Below are 19,449 nucleotides of genomic sequence, written 5' to 3'. Positions count from 1 at the left end.
CTTAATTGTGTTAAATGCCCCGATCAGTCTTTGAACGTTTTGTGTTTTCTGTCTACTTTTTTCATATATAAAATCGTTTTTTCAATTAATATTTGATAATAAAGAAATCCCGAATCCCGAGAAAAGATCGGAATTTCCCGAAATTTTTAAAATTCCCGTCGGGTAATTCCCGAAACCCAACTCTAGTCACAACTACATTATCTGAAGTCTGAACATAATTAATTTCATATTTGAACGAATAATGGAATTTTAAAAATTTCGGGAAATTCCGATCTTTTCTCGGGATTCGGGATTTCTTTATTATCAAATATTAATTGAAAAAACGATTTTATATATGAAAAAAGTAGACAGAAAACACAAAACGTTCAAAGACTGATCGGGGCATTTAACACAATTAAGCCAACGTCGGGTCAGTCGGTTAACAAACCTAACCTAACCGAACAAACCTAACCTAATCAAATCAAACCTAACCTAACCGAACAAACCTAACCTAATCAAATCAAACCTAGCCTAACCGAACAAACCTAACCTAATCAAATCAAACCCAACCTAACCGAACAAACCTAACCTAATCAAATCAAACCTAGCCTAACCGAACAAACCTAACCTAATCAAATCAAACCCAACCTAACCGAACAAACCTAACCTAACCAAATCAAACCTAACCTAACCGAACAAACCTAACCTAACCTAATCAAATCAAACCTAACCTAATCAAATCAAACCCAACCTAACCGAACAAACCTAACCTAACCAAATCAAACCTAACCTAACCGAACAAACCTAACCTAACCTAACCAAATCAAACCCAACCTAACCGAACAAACCTAACCTAACCAAATCAAACCCAACATAACCGAACAAACCTAACCTAACCAAATCAAACCTAACCTAACCGAATAAACCTAACCTAATCAAATCAAATCAAACCCAACCTAACCGAACAAACCTAACCTAACCTAACCAAATCAAACCTAACCTAACCGAATAAACCTAACCTAATCAAATCAAATCAAACCCAACCTAACCGAACAAACCTAACCTAACCAAATCAAACCTAGCCTAACCGAACAAACCTAACCTAACCAAATCAAACCTAACCTAATCAAATCAAATCAAATCAAACCTAACCTAACGTAATCAAATCAAACCTAACCTAACCGAACAACAGCTGCATGCATTATTACTGCGATACTATACGAATGCAAACGGATCGAACGAAATAGACATGGTGGCCCTGAAAAGGGCCGTTTGTATGTGAGTAGATAGATATATTCACATAATAATAGTTAAGCGGGCGTAGCATAAAAACCAACCCACTCATCCATCATTATGCGTAGTCAGTCTGTATTGTATCTAGACGAGACGATACGATGAAAGGCATTATATTGGCCAGCTTAGCCGCCGAAACCGTACAGGGTGCGACCCTGTCTCTTCAGGGCGTACACGACGTCCATGGCGGTGACGGTCTTCCTCTTCGCGTGCTCCGTGTAGGTGACGGCGTCCCTGATGACGTTCTCGAGGAACACCTTCAGGACTCCTCGGGTCTCTTCGTAAATCAAGCCAGATATGCGCTTGACTCCGCCGCGACGAGCCAGACGACGGATCGCAGGCTTCGTGATGCCCTGGATGTTATCGCGAAGAACCTTCCTGTGACGCTTGGCGCCCCCTTTTCCCAATCCCTTTCCTCCTTTACCGCGACCGGTCATCTTGTATGAGTGTCAAAAAGTGGATGATGTCAAAAATCGAAACGATGCGATGCGCTCACTGCGGCCGCTAGACGAATTATAAAATTTTGCTTTTTCTTTTTTCTTTTGGTATGCTTGGCGTGTAGGGTGCCGGGGCTATGCCCCCTATCCCTTTCATCTATATTATGGCGTATGATGGAAGTCTGCTCCGTGTAGCGGTTTAGCTACTAATTGGATGTCATGTCTTATTTGAGTTTTGTAGGATGGCTTAGATGTTTAAAATCAGATGTATAATAATTCGTCTTCTTCTCGTTTCCTCATCGTCTTCTGGTCTTGATTATTGGGCTTTCAGGTCTTGTCGAGATTAGTTTAATTCTGTCAGTTTTGATATCATGTTGTTGGCAGTGTCGATAGTGTTTTTTAAAGCATTTATCATGTCCTTTATCTCCTCTGGTTTAGGTTTTTCCTGGGTGGTCTTCCAGGCAGGCCTGAACGAGTATCTGTCTTGGGTCCTTTCCGCTTGTCGTTTATCTGCTTCTGTGTATCCGTATCGGGCGTGTTTTGGGTGCCTCGGGCATCCCCTGTAGTTGGCCGGATGAGGGCCTCCACAGTTGGCGCATGTCGCAGGATCTGTGGTATTGGGTTTCTTGCAGTCAGCTGTGAGGTGATCGCCTGCACAACGGACGCACATTGGTCTGGCATGGCAGCAGGAAGCGGCGTGGCCGAAGCCTTGGCAGCGATGGCACTGTCCGTCCGTCGTCCTCCTGCGTAGTGGCTCCACCTTTATAGATAGTCCAAAGATTTTTTCAAGTCGGTAGATGTCTTTGGCGTCGCTGGTTCTCTCTACGTCCACCAGGATTAGCGGTATCTGAGTTCTTGAGTGGCCTTGAGTCATCCGATACGCGCTCTTGATGGTGAATCCCAGTTCCACAAGCTCGGCGCGAATTTCTTCGGCGGCCGTTTCTTCTGGAACTCCCCTGAGCACCACTTTGAGGGGTTTGTCCCCAAATAGGTTGTAGGAATGGAACTCAATGCCCTTGCTGTCTAGTAATTTTACTGCTTGTCTGTATTCTTCTATTTCTGAGATCGTTAGTATAATCCCCTTCTTGACATTTTTGGCTTCAGAGACACATATTCCTGCCTCTTCCAGCAGCTTCATGTTGTCCCTGTAAGCCTTTTTGTCGTGAAGGACAATCGGAGGGATTTTCTGTGCTCCCGTGCGGTCCAAGTTCCTCTTGGCCGGATTCTTCGAGGGCGCGTTGCCTCTTGAATTTTTTCCGGGGATTGTTGTCTTCTTCGAGCATGCCGGCTGGTTAATGTTAGGCATGTCCGGTTTCTTCGGCGAGACCGTGGCGGGTTTCTTGGCCGCTTTTTGGTCTGCCCGGTCGGTTGCTTGTCTTTTGGTCGCTTTTTTTCCGTGTTCTACGCGGGCTACGTCCTTGTCCGTTGAGGGCTTGGCCGCTGCTGCGTAACTCTTCGGTGCGTCTGGCTTGCCGGCGTCGGCGGGTTTTACTGGTGCGGATGCGCGGGGATCTGCTGTGGGTTTCTGCGTGGCGGCGGTAGGGTTAGGCTTGCCGGTTACGGCGGGCTTTTCCGGCGCTGCTGTGCGGTGATCTGGGTTTGGAAGCGATACAGATGTGGCCGCTGGCGTGGTGTCCATCTGTTCGTGGGCGGTGGAGACTGGTTTCCCACTCGAGACCGGGTCCTTGGCTGTGGCTGGGGCGGCAGCCCTGGCCTTGGCCGAGGCGGGGGCTTTGGTGGGTTTTACAGCATCCATGGAGTGAACGAGTTTGCCGCTATAGTCGTCGGCATCATCGGTGTCTAGGAAGAAGTCGGAGTCATCATAATCCAAGTCTTCGTACTCCTCGTCTTCCTCTTCCGAGAAAGGCTTGAGTAGTCCCGAGTCCATGGCGTTGATCTCTTCGAGGACCCTCTGGTAATTCGATATGTTTTTGTTCCTCCTCTTCTTGTCCTGAGAATCGCGTTGCTTCTGCAGGTCAGGAAGAGAGTCATGCGGCTGAATCCCGTAGGCAAGGGCGAGGAAGCCGTAGATGTACGCGAAGTCCGCGGCCCTCAGCTTCCTCCTCAGTACACGGATGTTCAGCAGGTCTGTCTTGATGTTATCGTCCACTTGTCGGTGGCACTCTGGAGCCAATAACCCCACGAGCGACGGTATTTTGCTCATGATGGAGGTTTTGGTGTTGACAGGCGTCTCCGCTATGAAGGCTTTGCAGGGGAATCTTGAAGTAGTCGGCCGTCGAAGAATATCTTTATAAAGACTTTTCCGCGGCGGTGAAGTTCTGCCAAGAGTCCTCTGATATGGCGATGATAGCGGCGAAGCGGTGTAGACTTTGGATCTGTGTGCAGACAGGAGCGCGGTAAATGAGGTGTTTACGCGGCGAGTGTCAGTCAGCAAGTATAAAATTTTGCTCCCTGCGACGTCTCTTTTATAGACGCTCGTCTCGCGCGTATGCGACGTCTCGCTCGCTTCCTTGCGAAATCAAGGCGCGGGCGAGTGCGTCTCGCTCTGGCGCGTCGCGGCGCAACCACGCCCAGCGCTGCGCATTTCGCGCAAAGCGAGTGCGCAATAAAGATAACGGCTATAATTAATAATTGCGGAATAGAATAAAAAGAGATATTTTCAAAAAAAATTAACTTTCAGGCAATATTTCGACCTCAAAACGATACGCCGACAAAAATGATCACCCCCACTGTTCAGCCGAAGGCGACCGCATCGACCAATCGCAGCGAGCGGATCTCTCTATATAGTCACCCCGTCTGCGGGATCGCGTGCACACTTCTCGTTGAACGCTCGTTTCAGAACCTACTACTTTGAAGAAGAAGACATGGCTCGTACCAAGCAGACTGCCCGAAAATCCACCGGTGGAAAAGCTCCCCGCAAACAGCTCGCCACGAAGGCCGCGAGGAAAAGCGCGCCGGCCACAGGGGGCGTGAAGAAGCCCCATCGTTACAGGCCCGGTACGGTCGCTCTCCGTGAGATCCGCCGTTATCAGAAGAGCACTGAGCTCCTCATCCGCAAGCTGCCCTTCCAGCGACTGGTGCGCGAGATCGCTCAAGATTTCAAGACCGATCTGCGCTTCCAGAGCTCGGCCGTCATGGCGCTGCAGGAGGCCAGCGAGGCGTACCTCGTCGGTCTATTCGAGGACACGAACCTTTGCGCCATCCACGCCAAACGCGTCACCATCATGCCCAAAGATATCCAGCTGGCGAGACGAATCCGCGGCGAACGCGCTTAAGAATTAAAAAAAAAAAAATAATATTTATCATACCTATCGCAAAAGGCCCTTTTCAGGGCCGCAAATTTTTTGACATTCGAATGTTTACGCAACCGTGAGCGAGCGATCGGCCGTTATGTGCCTATAATAATATATTTATATATACCTATTTATCCAAGTATAATATATTATTATCATCCTGCGTGTTCCACTATTTTTGGATAAAAATAGGTTTGTTAGTAATATTGCGTTTGTTGTATGTAATTGATCAATTAAGCAGTTGATTAGATAAAATATACTCACCATCTAATAATAACGCAACGCTGCGTACGTAGTGCGTTGTGTGTGAGGCGAGATTCATTAAATAATATCTACCCACATAATATTAATTAAACAGCCTCCTTATATTACCTATTATTTTAGAAAACGCACCAATCTCTTATCAAAACGCGTTTTCTATCCGTCAGTCCACCACCATCCATACCTTGTCATATTATCTCGCCGTCCATCTACCACAATTAATTAATTAATTAATTAATTATAATAATGTCGCTAAACACGTTATATAGATATAATCAATAGATGCTCCTCACCTATATAAATACATATATCACAATCATTATCCTACAAAACTATTTAAAACTGAAACCGCCACACCATACGAGTAGTTTAAACAAACAAGAGATCGACACATCGCATCTCTATCTCCTCATTAATTACTACGAAATTATATACCTACCTACCTACTTACTTATTTTAGATGTATTTTCAAATTTTGAATTTCCAGAACATTTATTGTAATATGGACAGTTCTCTCTGTGCGCATTCATTGCTAATTAATACCTATAATAATAACAATTTGAATACTACCTACTTTCGATGAATAATTATTTCAATCAATTTTATAAGCAACAATAACGAGCTCGACACGTTCGCTACCAGTCGGATTTGAATAAAAATGGCGGCCCTGAAAAGGGCCTTTTGTACGACGATAGATGGATTATTGCATGTAATCATAGAAGATACGATTTTTTTTTTTTTATTTATTTTTTTTTACGCCTTCTTCTCAGTCTTCTTGGGCAAGAGCACCGCCTGGATGTTGGGCAGCACTCCTCCCTGGGCGATGGTGACACCGGAGAGCAGCTTGTTCAGCTCCTCGTCGTTGCGGATGGCGAGCTGCAAATGACGAGGGATGATCCTGGTCTTCTTGTTGTCGCGGGCCGCGTTTCCCGCCAACTCGAGTACTTCGGCGGCGAGGTATTCCATGACGGCGGCCAGGTACACCGGCGCACCAGCGCCCACCCTCTCGGCGTAGTTTCCCTTGCGCAGGAGTCTGTGTATGCGACCGACGGGGAACTGGAGTCCGGCGCGATTCGAACGAGACTTTGCCTTTCCCTTGACTTTACCGCCTTTTCCGCGACCAGACATGGCGAGATGTGGTAGTGTTGAAAATTAACTGTGCGAAAGATGCGCGTCGATCTGAATCGACGGACGGTCCTTTGAAGAAAGCTCACTCAGGGATATCCAAAGCTCTATTTTGTGATGGCGTGCGGTGCGCCCGTAGCGGGAGACGTGCGCCGCATCACGCGACCCGCAAAGCCGCGCGCCGTTCGCTCTACACAGCGATGGCAAGCGGTAAAAAAAAAAAATTTCGGCAGATTCTCACTCGAGCCACCGCCGCCGATTGACACCGCACCTACCTAATCTATCTATATATCCGTATTGTATCGTAATACCCATCGCCGATCATCATGCCGCCCAAGACTAGCGGAAAGGCCGCCAAGAAATCCGGCAAAGCCCAGAAGAACATCTCCAAGGGAGACAAGAAGAAGACAAAGAGGAGGAGGAAGGAGAGTTACGCAATCTACATCTACAAGGTGCTCAAGCAGGTGCACCCCGACACCGGAATCTCCAGTAAGGCGATGAGCATCATGAACAGCTTCGTCAACGACATCTTCGAGAGGATCGCCGCCGAAGCGTCGCGCCTCGCCCACTACAACAAGCGCTCCACCATCACCAGCAGGGAGATCCAGACCGCCGTCAGGCTCCTTCTGCCCGGAGAGCTCGCCAAGCACGCCGTCAGCGAAGGAACAAAGGCAGTCACCAAATACACCAGCTCCAAGTGAAGTCCATGAAAATGAAGAAAGAAGAAAAAAAACCAGCAAAGGCCCTTTTAAGGGCCGCCAATATTTTCAAATCGAATTGATCGAATCGCATGTTTCGCTAGTCTCATTATCGCTATTAATATTATGCCAAGCAGGAAAAATAAATAAATCGACTGACTGCCTACCTATTGTAATAATAATAATACGAATATTTGTTACAATAATTATCTTGTATCTGCGCTTATAATTATATCATTATCCAACACCATATTATAAACTAGACTAGATAACTAACTAAGCCCGCCACGAAGGATGATTTGATAGGAAAATAATAAGAATCAATCTATCTGTGAATATTATTTTATTATTATTAAGTACAACAGTACCCACCTAAGTAAGTCAGTAAGTAGAACAATAAGTCATCATTATACTATTGATAATATTATCCATACATCTTAGGTGAATGCATGCGTGCGTGCATCTGAAAAAGAAAATATCACATTAGATTTAGGTACATAATATTACACATCTGTTTGTTATCTCGATTATCGTCTGTGCGTGGAGGATTTTCATCGATCCTTCAACGGATGGACCTGCGATACATAAATAATGCGAATCGGATAATTTTGCATTGTACGATAGATTTTTTGGTACGTACGTACGTACGTACATGACACATAATTTCGGGAATAGTTTATTCCGAATCCCCCCCCCCCCGATCGATATCTTAAAATAATCCTTCCAGTGTCCAATGTCTTCATATTTGATTTCATATAGGTACTTAATAGTAACAATGACATTAGTAATTCGTGTTTCGGTCTCGCACTTATGGTTATGGTTGTCGATTTCGGCTGCTATGGTTTTCTACTCTCATATGTGCGTTGTTACATGCCAGTATGCTTTGCATCGGTCATATTAAACACACTCATAATATTATATTATCATATTTAATTATTTAATTAATTATTTAATTAATTAATTAATTGATTATAACTATTTATTTACGATATCTATCTATCGCGGGAGGGAGGGAGGGAGGGAGGCGCAGTGAGCGAGCGAGCGACCGATCGCGCCGTACCTATCGCAATCCATTGTTAGGTAAGTAATTATTCGAATTGAACATTCTATTCTCATGTCGTGCTTCTTTATTTACCATCGTGCACAATACCATGCACCATCGTCGCCTGCTGCTCCTTCGTGAACACTGCGGACTGCATCGAGCACCGCGGGGCCGCCGCCGTCGTCTTCGCCCGATACGAGTAATGTTTGTATGCCGCGATCGTCTTGTGCTAACTCCGGCCGACTCGGGGGCGGATCGCGACGCCCGTGGGGGCGCCAGGGGCCCGCGGCCGATCGCAACCGCGAGGAGGTATATCGACGCGCCGGACGAAGGCTCGATCGTTGGAATCTGATAATTCTTAACGAATCTACGGCCATTTTCCCGACACGTTATGTGCGCGCGCGGACACAATTCCAATTTGAAACGCATCCCGCGAGCCCGAGGACAGACTCGCGACCATTCGCCCGCTTTGAAACGACAGACAGATCGGTGGGCGGCGCGACCGCCCGCCCCTGAGCCCCCTCGCTAGGGCGGCGGCCGCGAAAAATTGAAAAATATCGAGAGATCGAAGCAAAAATGCCGGTGCAATTCGTGACTAAAATCGCCGATCTAGACGGACATCATCTCTGAGAGCGGCGTTCGCACATCGGTACTGCGGCACCCGTCTCGCTCTCGCCGTATACAATCCGCGAGCCGTTCGAGTCGTTTCACTCTAGCGCATCGTACAGATAGATAGCAAGCAAGCAAGCAGAATATACGCCGCGATACAATATAATTTAATATTATATTTCATTCTATTATTCAATCAATCGAATAACGCAAAGATGGCAGATACAGCAGCACCCGTCACCGCTTCGCCGGTGCCCTCTACCCCTGCGAAGAAATCGGCAGCAGGCAAAGCCGCGAAGAAGCCCAAGGTCAAGCCGACGCATCCCAAGACCTCTGAGATGGTCAACAGCGCCATCAAAGAGCTGAAAGAGCGCGCCGGATCCTCCCTGCAGGCGATAAAAAAATACATCTCGGCCAACTACAAGGTGGACGCCGACAAGCTGGCGCCCTTCATCAAGAAATACCTGAAGGGTGCCGTCGAATCCGGCGCCCTAGTGCAGACCAAGGGCAAGGGGGCCTCCGGTTCGTTCAAACTGGAAGCCGGCAAGGCCAAATCGGCGGGCGGCTCCACCTCCGGTAAGAAGCCCGCCGCGAAGAAATCGCGCCCCGCCTCATCCAAGGAGAAGAAGGGCGCCGCAGCCGGCGGAGGCAAGTCTTCGGCGGCAGCCGCAAAGAAGAAGCCCGCGACCGCCATGAGAAAGTCGTCGGCCCCTCTTGAAACCGCGGCCAGATCGGCCGCAGCCGCCAAGAAAGCTGCCTCTCCCAAGAAGGCCGCCCCCGCCGCCAAGAAGGCCGCCAAGCCCAAGACGCCGACCAAGGCGAAAAAGTCCGCCAAGCCGCCCACGAAGAAGCCGAAGGCGCCAAAGCCCAAGAAGGCCGCTGCGAAGAAGCCCGCCGCGAAGAAAGCCGCTGCGAAGAAGTAAGACGCCGTGATCGAATCTAATCTAATCATCACGATGACGATGATGCGACGACGGCAGCCCGGGAAGGGGGGGTATCTCGGGTGGATGACGACGACGACGACAATAGACGAGATGAATGAGGATAGAGATGGAGATGAATAATACGCGTTCGCTCGCATTTTATTGAAACAAAAGCCCTTTTCAGGGCTACCAACACAATTCAGGTGTCGAATGATATCGAGCACGTATCAATACGCAAATTGCACTCACTCACCTACCTAGGTAAAATTTTAAATCAACACGAAATTCAAAATAAAATTTTGGTGGTTTGGTTGGTTGATTTTGAGTTAGGTTAGGTTTGATTTAATTAGGTTAGGTTTGTTCGGTTAGGTTAGGTTTGATTTGGTTAGTGTCACCACCTACCTGTAGGTAGGTGTCTTCGCCTAATAAATTAATTAGTAATAAGCCGACATGTAAACCTGATCTCTAACTATACGGCTTAGTAAAACGCCTAAAACGCTTCCTTGTCTAATCATATATAATTGTTTATCTGTTCACAGGTTTTACGCTACCCGTTCGGTATGTAAACATATCGAACGGGGCGTCGATAGCTACGAACAAGGTAATATGGTATGCAAGAATGATGTATGTTAATTGCCTTGTTCCATAAAATAAAAACCTGTGACTATGTTATTATAAAGTGTTAGATATAAATGTATTATGTAACTGTATATTAGTATAAAAGGGGAAGAATGATTGTTAAATATAAAGAGACGAATGCAGTAGCGAGAGATTATTATAAGAGTGTAAAATATAGAATATATTATGTAATAGTATGAAAGAAAAAGAATAACTGTTAACATAAAGAAGAAGAACGCGGTAGCGAGTGATTAGTATTAAAAGTGTATATAAATAATTAATATGTCTTGTGGGACACACCAATCGAATAATATTTCAATCCGTAAAATCGTTAATATTAAATTAATAATTATAGAATCAATGTATAACATGGCAACACCAGCCAACGCGTGGGTATGTGTGCACGTCGGTGTAAGTATGCGAGAATGCTGCAAATGGCCATACTTAATGTATAACATGGCAACACCAGCCAGCGCGTTGGTGTGTGTGCGTCGGTGTGTACGCAAAAATGTCTCGCGCATAGTAACAGAAAGCCAAACATGTCGGGACATGTCCGTATCGCAGATAAACGGGCATAGCGACGCACCAACGGCCGGCCGATGCATTGGTATATGTGTGCATCGGTGTACGTACGCAAAAATGTTTCCGCTAGAAAAGAATTAAGCGCGCGAAAACAAATCATAGCATCATAGAGTTCCTTAAATTCAACTTTTAGGAAATATTATTCGATTTTTGTGTTCATAATAATTATATCTGATTATATGAATATAGGATTAATATGTATTTGTAAAGGGTAAAGGCAACAGACAAGTTTACATCGTAAAATCACAAATGTTTATGTGAAGGTCGGTGGATGTCAATTACAGGGCCTATTATTATGTCAATAGGTACCTAGTAAGTAGTTGTAAATGCATGTAATTTAAACGCTAATCAAATCGTGTGTTTACTCCTGGTATAAGACTAAAACCGCGAGTTTATGCCGGAGATAGCTATTTAAATGCTCTAAATAAATTCATATAAAATCCATAGAATTAGATAGACGATATTTTATAACGTCAATATAACCATCCACGTGCACAGAATATATTATCTCTTGATACTTGGTCCTTCTGACACTCCAGTAAATTCATATTAAATAAACAAGAGATATTACGTAGTACGAATTAACGGACATAGTAGAATCTTTGGTCACCCCTTCTCAAACTCTTTGGACCAATTAGAATAAGGGAGGCTGCTATAAAAGAGGGCGCATCCGAGAGATTTTTATCAGTCTACCGGATCCTCCCTCGGGAACAAGTCTCATCTCTACTAGCAGCCTCTCTTCACTCTGGACCAGCCTCTCCAGTTTTGCCGCGCATCTCTTCGCCTCTTGAACGCCGAAGTACTCCCCGGTGAGAATTTCACATCCCGTTTACTTACGGGTGGAAATATCTCTCGCGTTCGCAGTCATCGGTCGTCACGTATTCCTGTCTGCCGCCTTCACCTACATTTGGCCTGTAAAAAAATATTATTTACTAGACGCTACATACAAGAAAATAAAACCAAGTCATTACCGACTTTTTCAAAAGGAAACAGCGTTATTATTAATAACCCCTCCACCGACTGAGCTAGAAAAAAATTCATCAACGAAGTGCGCAGTGGCGTATCGTTGAGGGGGTGTTGTTAATTTGGCGCCACAACGTTTACGGGCTCAGAAAAAGTTTCTTTTTTCTCGGATCCAGACCCCGACTACCAAGAAGAATATATATATATTTCGTATATATATTATATATATGAGAACTAGATCGCAGACAAAGGACCCACACACACCTAGCGAAGATATGGCGGACCCACCACTGATGGAACCGATCCAAAGGACCGAAGACATAGAAGAAAGTATGCAAATACCTGAGCGCAGTATACCAGCGTTCGTGAGGAGCCCGGGCACGGAGTCTTCTTTACCAAGCATTAATCAGGAGACTAGGACCGGGGAATTTCCAAAATACAAAGAATGGATGCATAAACCTGAACTAGAGGTGACGTTCAGCGGAGCGCCTCAGCACAGAGTAACCGAATTTCTTGAGGAATGCGAGAAATATTATGCAGCCGCCAGGAGCCCGTCACTAAACTGGACGCGACTCGCTATACGCCAGCTCCGAGGTGAAGCCAAGACCTGGAGCACGAAAGTAGATCCCGAAGACGACTGGGAGTCTTTCAAAAGCCGGATGACCCGGTTCTTTGAATCTTCCACAAGACGACGAGTACAGGAAAGCGAGCTTAAAACTCGCCGACAGAAACCTGATGAGGACGTATTTCCGTTCTTGCTGAATAAGAAAGCGCTCGCCAAAGTTTTGATGCCGACTACGGGTGGAGAGGAATTGGCGGAGATTTTCTTCGACCTTCTTAACCCTCACGACCAACTTCGAGTTGGCCAGAGTGGCTGGAAATCGCTAGACGGACTGCTGGAGGTAGCCAAACGCGTTCGACCGATGGCACCAGACTACCTGCCTCCAGTACCGATATCACATATTCAGAGGCCAGCAACTAAAAGAGACTGCGGGTGCCACTGTACGTGCCAGCCGCCACCACGCGAAATAAACCATTCCACAATGGAAACGCGCCCAGAAAACGTAGACCGGCATAGACCGTCGATGGAAGAAAACCTCACAGATAGAACACCGGCCGGAGCCTATGTTGGCCGAGGAGGATATTTTGTGAACCGCGGAAACTTCCGTGGTAGAGGCCGTGGCGATTACCGAGGGAACTGGCGCGGTAACTACAACCGACCCGAGTACCAAGAAAGGACGTCAACGGCTGAGAACGTCCAGATGGAGCAATGAAGAGGCCTTGCAGGAGCTAGACGTCACCCACGGCTCGACGGTGATGACTGGGGATCTGCGAGTGCCAGATATTCTGGTGCTAACAGTGGGAACATTCTTCCGATGTCCTTGAAAACTAGTGTTAAGTGCGGAATACAGAACGTTCTTCCAACGGCTGATTATAGTGAATATGGGAGACCTCTTCAAGGTTATAGAAAAGATTATGTTAAAGAAAAATCTTTCGTTCCATATAAATGTGTAGCGTCACCTAACAACGCCGAAATAAATAGTAGTACTCATACAAAAATACCTACTATAGGTATCATGACAAAACGTCAAAAAGCATTTGATTCGGCGTTGTTTAGTGAAGTAATTTGTAACCAATATGGAAAACGTAAAAAGGTATTAAAATTAGATGAAAGAAAGGTGAAGAATGATTGGAATCAAGTTTTTTCGACACACAGAGAACGTCTCTACGGCGCAGTCCCTCCAGAGACCTCGCGAAACCAAACCGTAAGTAAACATTTAGCTGAAACTGGCAAAATTATTAATTACCCGGCTCCTAAAGCATTCGTAAATTATCTCAAAGGCCAAAGTAATAAATTAACGTCAAATCTTAACGTCAGGCCAGACGCAAAATTTTGTTATTTAAATTCTTGTTATAAAGGCATTGATCCTATTAATAATAAAATCCAATCCTTTTTGAAAAATATTAACGTACTATATCAATATAACATTAATCAGGACCCCATTATGTTAACGACGAAAGTAAATATGGTATCTGAATTAAATAATAACATGTATATCGAAGCTGATATAAATAATGCGGCGAGTACGAAAACTCGATTAAAAACATTGAGAAGCTGTGAAATACCGTTGAACGCATCTCGAGTTACTAAAAATAGCTCGACAAAAACACGTATTAGTACGATCCAACCGGCCAGCCATACAAATAATATTCAACCGTATAAACAAAAAGGAATTATCGTTTCTTCATCTAATTTAACTAGAAATAATAAACCGAGCGTGATAAATAAATTAATTATCACCAATGATAACGCGGATGATAACAAATTAAGAAAAAAGAAAAATATAAAACCAAAATTGCCATGTAAAAATAAAACTAAATTGTTGCCCGCGCAAGATAGGGTTGATTTTAAAAAGGATTACAACAATGATAGTGATAAAATATATCTATCTAGTAAAAGTGTGAAAAATAATTGTGAAAGTTTGATATTAAATAAAAATAGGTATAATAATAGTGTTAAGTGTAACAATAATATAGATATAGTAGATAAAGTGAATAGTATTGAACTTAATGAGAACAACGGTTCCTTGAAGTGTATTATGTCGGTTGGCGAGATTTCTGCAGGAGCGTACTTGTCTGGGGGGGGGTCGAACTCACATGTTCATGTGAAACCTCTCCTTAGATTACCTCTGCGTATTGACGGAGTAACAGGGAGTTACGAAGCCGTTATCGACACCGGAGCTACGCGGACCTTAGTCAGAAGAGACTTAGTGTGTCCACCATATAAAGTTAATGGAGTGTCACCAGACCTGGTCACTGCCAATGGCGAAACCTTACGCACCGGAGGTGAAGTGTTTATTCGCGGATATTTACACGATAGCCCGGTAGAATTGAACGCTCTCGCGTTTGACGGTTTAAGCGTGGACTTACTACTGGGCTTGGACTTCTTGAGTAAACAAGAAGCGGTCATTGATCTGAAAAGGCGCTGCATGCACTTCGGTGACAAGAAGAGGCAAACCATTCATTGTCAAACCACTAAACCGCATCAACCATGCGGACCTATAACGTTGGCGGAATTAAATCCGGAAATACCTGAAGCGGCACGCATCTCTTTGACCAAAGTTATGAAGGACTTTGAAGACAGATTTGCTGATTCAGGTCCTCCAAGTAGGACCAGCGAGCTGAAAATCTTTCTAAAGGATAAAGTTCCTTTTAGATTGATGCCATATAAACATTCTGAGGCCAAGCGAAAGCAGATACAGGAAGACGTTGAGCAAATGCTCGCTGATGGTGTGATCGAGCCGAGCACCTCCAGTTATAGTTCTCCTGTAGTCTTAGTGGCCAAGAAAGACGGATCATCTCGATTTTGTATCGATTTTAGAAAACTTAACAGCAAAACCATAGAAGAAGCAGCGACTCTGCCATTAATACTAGACACCTTGAAGGATCTAGGCACGGCAACCATCTTCTCTAGCCTGGACCTGGTTTCTGGGTACTGGCAGGTCTTGCTGCATAAGGACACGAAGCCGCTGACTGCCTTTGCCACCGCTGATGGCAGCAGTTACCAGTTCCGTGTGCTTCCATTTGGCTTGAAAAACGGAGTGACGCATTTTCAAAAACTGATGTCCCAAGAGGTTCTTGTGGGTTTAATCAATAAATGTTGCATGGTGTACTTAGATGACATCATCATCTACAGTAAAACGTGGGAGGACCATGCAAATCACTTGAGATTAGTGTTTGAGAGGTTACAATACCACGGCCTACGAGTTGCACCGGCGAAATGCCGAATTGGATGTCGCGAGGTGGATTATCTGGGCCACCGTATTACTGCCACCGGCAACGAACCCCAGCTACATCACCTTCAGGAGGTAGAAGCAGCTGCTCAACCAACCACCCGAAAGGAGGTGCGTAGTTTCCTCGGGTTATGTAATTGGCTTCGCGAATACATACATCGTTTTGCGGAAATGGCCGTTCCATTAACGCGCTTACTGCGTACCACAGTTCGATTTCGGTGGACAGATGAGGCCACAGAAGCCTTCGAATTAATCAAAAAGGCACTGAAACAACCCCTGCGACTTGCGCGACCGGATTTTGAACGACCTTTCTGCCTGCAAACCGACGCTTCGGGCCATGGAATTGCGGCTGTGCTCTTTCAAAAGAAAGATAGCGGAGGCCGAGATGTTATCGCATATGCGAGCAGACGAGTTAACGACGCCGAAAGCCGGTATCACAGCAATGAGCTAGAAACCTTGGCCGCAGTATGGGGAATCACTAAATACCGGGGGTACCTCGAAGATAGAAGATTCACCCTTATTACCGACAACCAAGCGCTAACTTGGCTTAATACAGCGAAGCATCAAAAAGGCAAACTTGCTAGGTGGGGAATGCTCTTGAGTGAGTTCAACTTCGACACAGAGCATTGCCCTGGATCGGAAAATCATCTAGCCGATCATCTTTCGCGGTTTCCCCAAGAACCCGCCGATGATAATAAAAATCCTGATGAAGAACACGAACGAATGGCTGCTCCTATACGCAGATCAAAGCCAGTAACGGCTATGTTGCTAACTACCGTAGCACTAAGGCAAAAGGTTATCGAACGCCAGCGAACTGACCCGATAACCAGAGGACTAATGCATCAAATTCACTCCAACGATGGTTCGAATAGAGGACTTACGGGATTAGCTATTAGAAACGGGTCGTTAGTACGAATAGGTAGCGGGCAGAACTTACAACTCGTAGTGCCCGCCTCGTTAACTAAAGAAGTACTAAAAACTTTTCATGACGAAAATGGGCATCCAGGTGCTTTAGAAACCGACTACGCAATTCGTGAGGGATTCGCGTGGCATAAGAGACGGACTGAAGTGGAAACTTATGTCCGGGCCTGTAGCATTTGCGCCACTCGAAAACGAGGCGCCCTACAGCCCAAAGCCGCCCAAACGACTCACGTAGAGGCCAAAAGGCCGTGGGAAATTCTCGCCCTCGATATTATGGGACCTTACCCTACATCGCGAAAAAGGAATCGCTTCCTATTAGTTATAATAGACTTATTTTCACGATGGACGGAAGCTTTTCCGATGAGATCCGCCGTAGTGGGTAATATTATACCCTTGATCCATGATAATATTATCCTACGCTACGGTAGCCCAAGGGCAATCTTATCCGATAATGGAACCCAGTTTAATCACCCGGCCTGGATTGCGGCACTTGAACGCTGGGATTCCTTGCAATGGAATACGTCCATATGGATGCCGCGAGAAAACCCCACGGAAAGAAGAAATCAAGAAATTAAGAAAGGGTTACGAATTAGGTTGGCCGGTTTGGAACAAAATACATGGGATGAACATGTTACCGAAATTTTAGGCGATCTTAGACGCCGAAAAAACGCAGCTACAGGTTTTTCCCCAGCTGAAGTATTATGGGGGCAGAAAGTGAGTACGCCGGGCTACTGGTCGAACCCTCTGCGGGATATCGGCAGTTATGAGGTAGCGCGAGATAGAACCGAGATGAATACAGCAGTATTGGCCAACCAAGCAAGGTACGTGGAACGGCGTCGGCAAGAACGTGGACCCGAACCACCCACATACGGGGTTGGGGACTCCGTTTTTACGAGGGAATTCCCAAAGAAACGACCTGGTGCGTGTGCCGGTTTCGATCCAAAATGGAGCGGCCCGCATCGGATCATTTGGAAAGTCAGCGACGTAATGTTCTACGTAGATCGACGTGGACGTCCGTACAAATTCCACATCGATCATATTAGAAAGTATTACCCTCCAACGGAAGAGGAAGTTACCGAAAATGTGGAGGACGAGAATGACAATAATGATGAAGGACGGATGGAAGCCATGCTCGCCGAACCCAGTGCTTTGGACGACGATTCCGAACGACTTGCGATACCGGAGGAGGTGGAGCGGGGTAGTGCACGACCCCAAACCCCTTCACCGCGACGTGAGGAATCGGAAGACGAGTTGCCCTTAGCACAGGTTAAGGAAAGGACATGGAGAAGAATACGTCCTTTTAAAATACTTCCCAGTATTTGCGAGGAGACTATGCCATCAACTAGTTCGACGCAAGTATCGACACCCAAAACAATTATCACCATAGGAATGGATGTGGCCACACCTATTCCTATGAACGTGAATAAGAATCGAAAGAAAGTTAACAAAAGAATGAGTAAGGCGCGAGCATCTGAAGACGCCCGCCCCCGTAAAATTGGCACTCGAAGAAGTCAACGACTGCAATTACTTAAATTCTCTACCGAGCTGCAGTCAGACCAGTGAATTATAAATTGTAAATTGTAACGATAACTTGTAAATGAAAACGAAATGTCTTAAGGACCTGGATAGAACGGCAAAATAATTGCCGTATATCCGGAAGACAGGAAACAAAAACCATCTATAAATTAAGATAATTAAGTAGTCATAAATATTAGGATTATCATAAATAATAAGGCTTTAGGGTAAACTTTTCTGAAATATGGCTCGATATGTACAAAACGTTCGAGACAACAAATAATACTTCCATATCGGACACTTAAGTAAATATAATAATATCCTAATCCGAGGCTGGAAAAATGAAACTAAAATAAATATGTTATGTGTATAATGGTTGAACAAGGAAGGTATAGGCGGCCGATGAGGTCAGGCTGTACATGTCGGCTTTCATCGGGAGGGGGCGAATTGTCACCACCTACCTGTAGGTAGGTGTCTTCGCCTAATAAATTAATTAGTAATAAGCCGACATGTAAACCTGATCTCTAACTATACGGCTTAGTAAAACGCCTAAAACGCTTCCTTGTCTAATCATATATAATTGTTTATCTGTTCACAGGTTTTACGCTACCCGTTCGGTATGTAAACATATCGAACGGGGCGTCGATAGCTACGAACAAGGTAATATGGTATGCAAGAATGATGTATGTTAATTGCCTTGTTCCATAAAATAAAAACCTGTGACTATGTTATTATAAAGTGTTAGATATAAATGTATTATGTAACTGTATATTAGTATAAAAGGGGAAGAATGATTGTTAAATATAAAGAGACGAATGCAGTAGCGAGAGATTATTATAAGAGTGTAAAATATAGAATATATTATGTAATAGTATGAAAGAAAAAGAATAACTGTTAACATAAAGAAGAAGAACGCGGTAGCGAGTGATTAGTATTAAAAGTGTATATAAATAATTAATATGTCTTGTGGGACACACCAATCGAATAATATTTCAATCCGTAAAATCGTTAATATTAAATTAATAATTATAGAATCAATGTATAACATGGCAACACCAGCCAACGCGTGGGTATGTGTGCACGTCGGTGTAAGTATGCGAGAATGCTGCAAATGGCCATACTTAATGTATAACATGGCAACACCAGCCAGCGCGTTGGTGTGTGTGCGTCGGTGTGTACGCAAAAATGTCTCGCGCATAGTAACAGAAAGCCAAACATGTCGGGACATGTCCGTATCGCAGATAAACGGGCATAGCGACGCACCAACGGCCGGCCGATGCATTGGTATATGTGTGCATCGGTGTACGTACGCAAAAATGTTTCCGCTAGAAAAGAATTAAGCGCGCGAAAACAAATCATAGCATCATAGAGTTCCTTAAATTCAACTTTTAGGAAATATTATTCGATTTTTGTGTTCATAATAATTATATCTGAT

At 45.0% G+C, this 19,449-nt stretch overlaps 5 protein-coding genes across 5 annotated transcripts; 3 read left to right on the top strand and 2 right to left on the bottom strand.

The window, feature by feature from the left end:
• Window positions 1–1,397: 1,397 nt before the first annotated feature.
• Window positions 1,398–1,709, bottom strand: LOC147068668 (histone H4). The gene has a single exon (XM_085951905.1). It carries the CDS (start codon window positions 1,707–1,709, stop codon window positions 1,398–1,400), a length of 312 nt encoding a protein of 103 aa, XP_085808031.1.
• Window positions 1,710–4,534: 2,825 nt separating this feature from the next.
• LOC147068667 (histone H3) lies at window positions 4,535–4,945 on the top strand. Its single transcript, XM_085951904.1, has one exon. The coding sequence runs from the start codon at window positions 4,535–4,537 to the stop codon at window positions 4,943–4,945; it is 411 nt and encodes a 136-aa protein (XP_085808030.1).
• Window positions 4,946–5,961: 1,016 nt separating this feature from the next.
• On the bottom strand, window positions 5,962–6,352 carry LOC147068666 (histone H2A). The gene has a single exon (XM_085951894.1). The coding sequence runs from the start codon at window positions 6,350–6,352 to the stop codon at window positions 5,978–5,980; it is 375 nt and encodes a 124-aa protein (XP_085808020.1). The 3' UTR covers window positions 5,962–5,977.
• Window positions 6,353–6,675: 323 nt separating this feature from the next.
• On the top strand, window positions 6,676–7,050 carry LOC147068665 (histone H2B-like). Its single transcript, XM_085951903.1, has one exon. The coding sequence runs from the start codon at window positions 6,676–6,678 to the stop codon at window positions 7,048–7,050; it is 375 nt and encodes a 124-aa protein (XP_085808029.1).
• A 1,415-nt stretch (window positions 7,051–8,465) lies between these two features.
• On the top strand, window positions 8,466–9,749 carry LOC147068664 (uncharacterized). Its single transcript, XM_085951893.1, has one exon. It carries the CDS (start codon window positions 8,914–8,916, stop codon window positions 9,619–9,621), a length of 708 nt encoding a protein of 235 aa, XP_085808019.1. The 5' UTR covers window positions 8,466–8,913; the 3' UTR covers window positions 9,622–9,749.
• Window positions 9,750–19,449: the final 9,700 nt, after the last annotated feature.

Source organism: Rhyacophila brunnea, unplaced genomic scaffold, assembly GCF_057557595.1.
Source record: "Rhyacophila brunnea isolate RB1 unplaced genomic scaffold, BYU_Rbru_1.0 scaffold_294, whole genome shotgun sequence".
Classification (NCBI taxonomy): Eukaryota; Metazoa; Arthropoda; class Insecta; order Trichoptera; family Rhyacophilidae; genus Rhyacophila; species Rhyacophila brunnea.
This window is presented reverse-complemented; position numbering and strand designations above follow the sequence as displayed.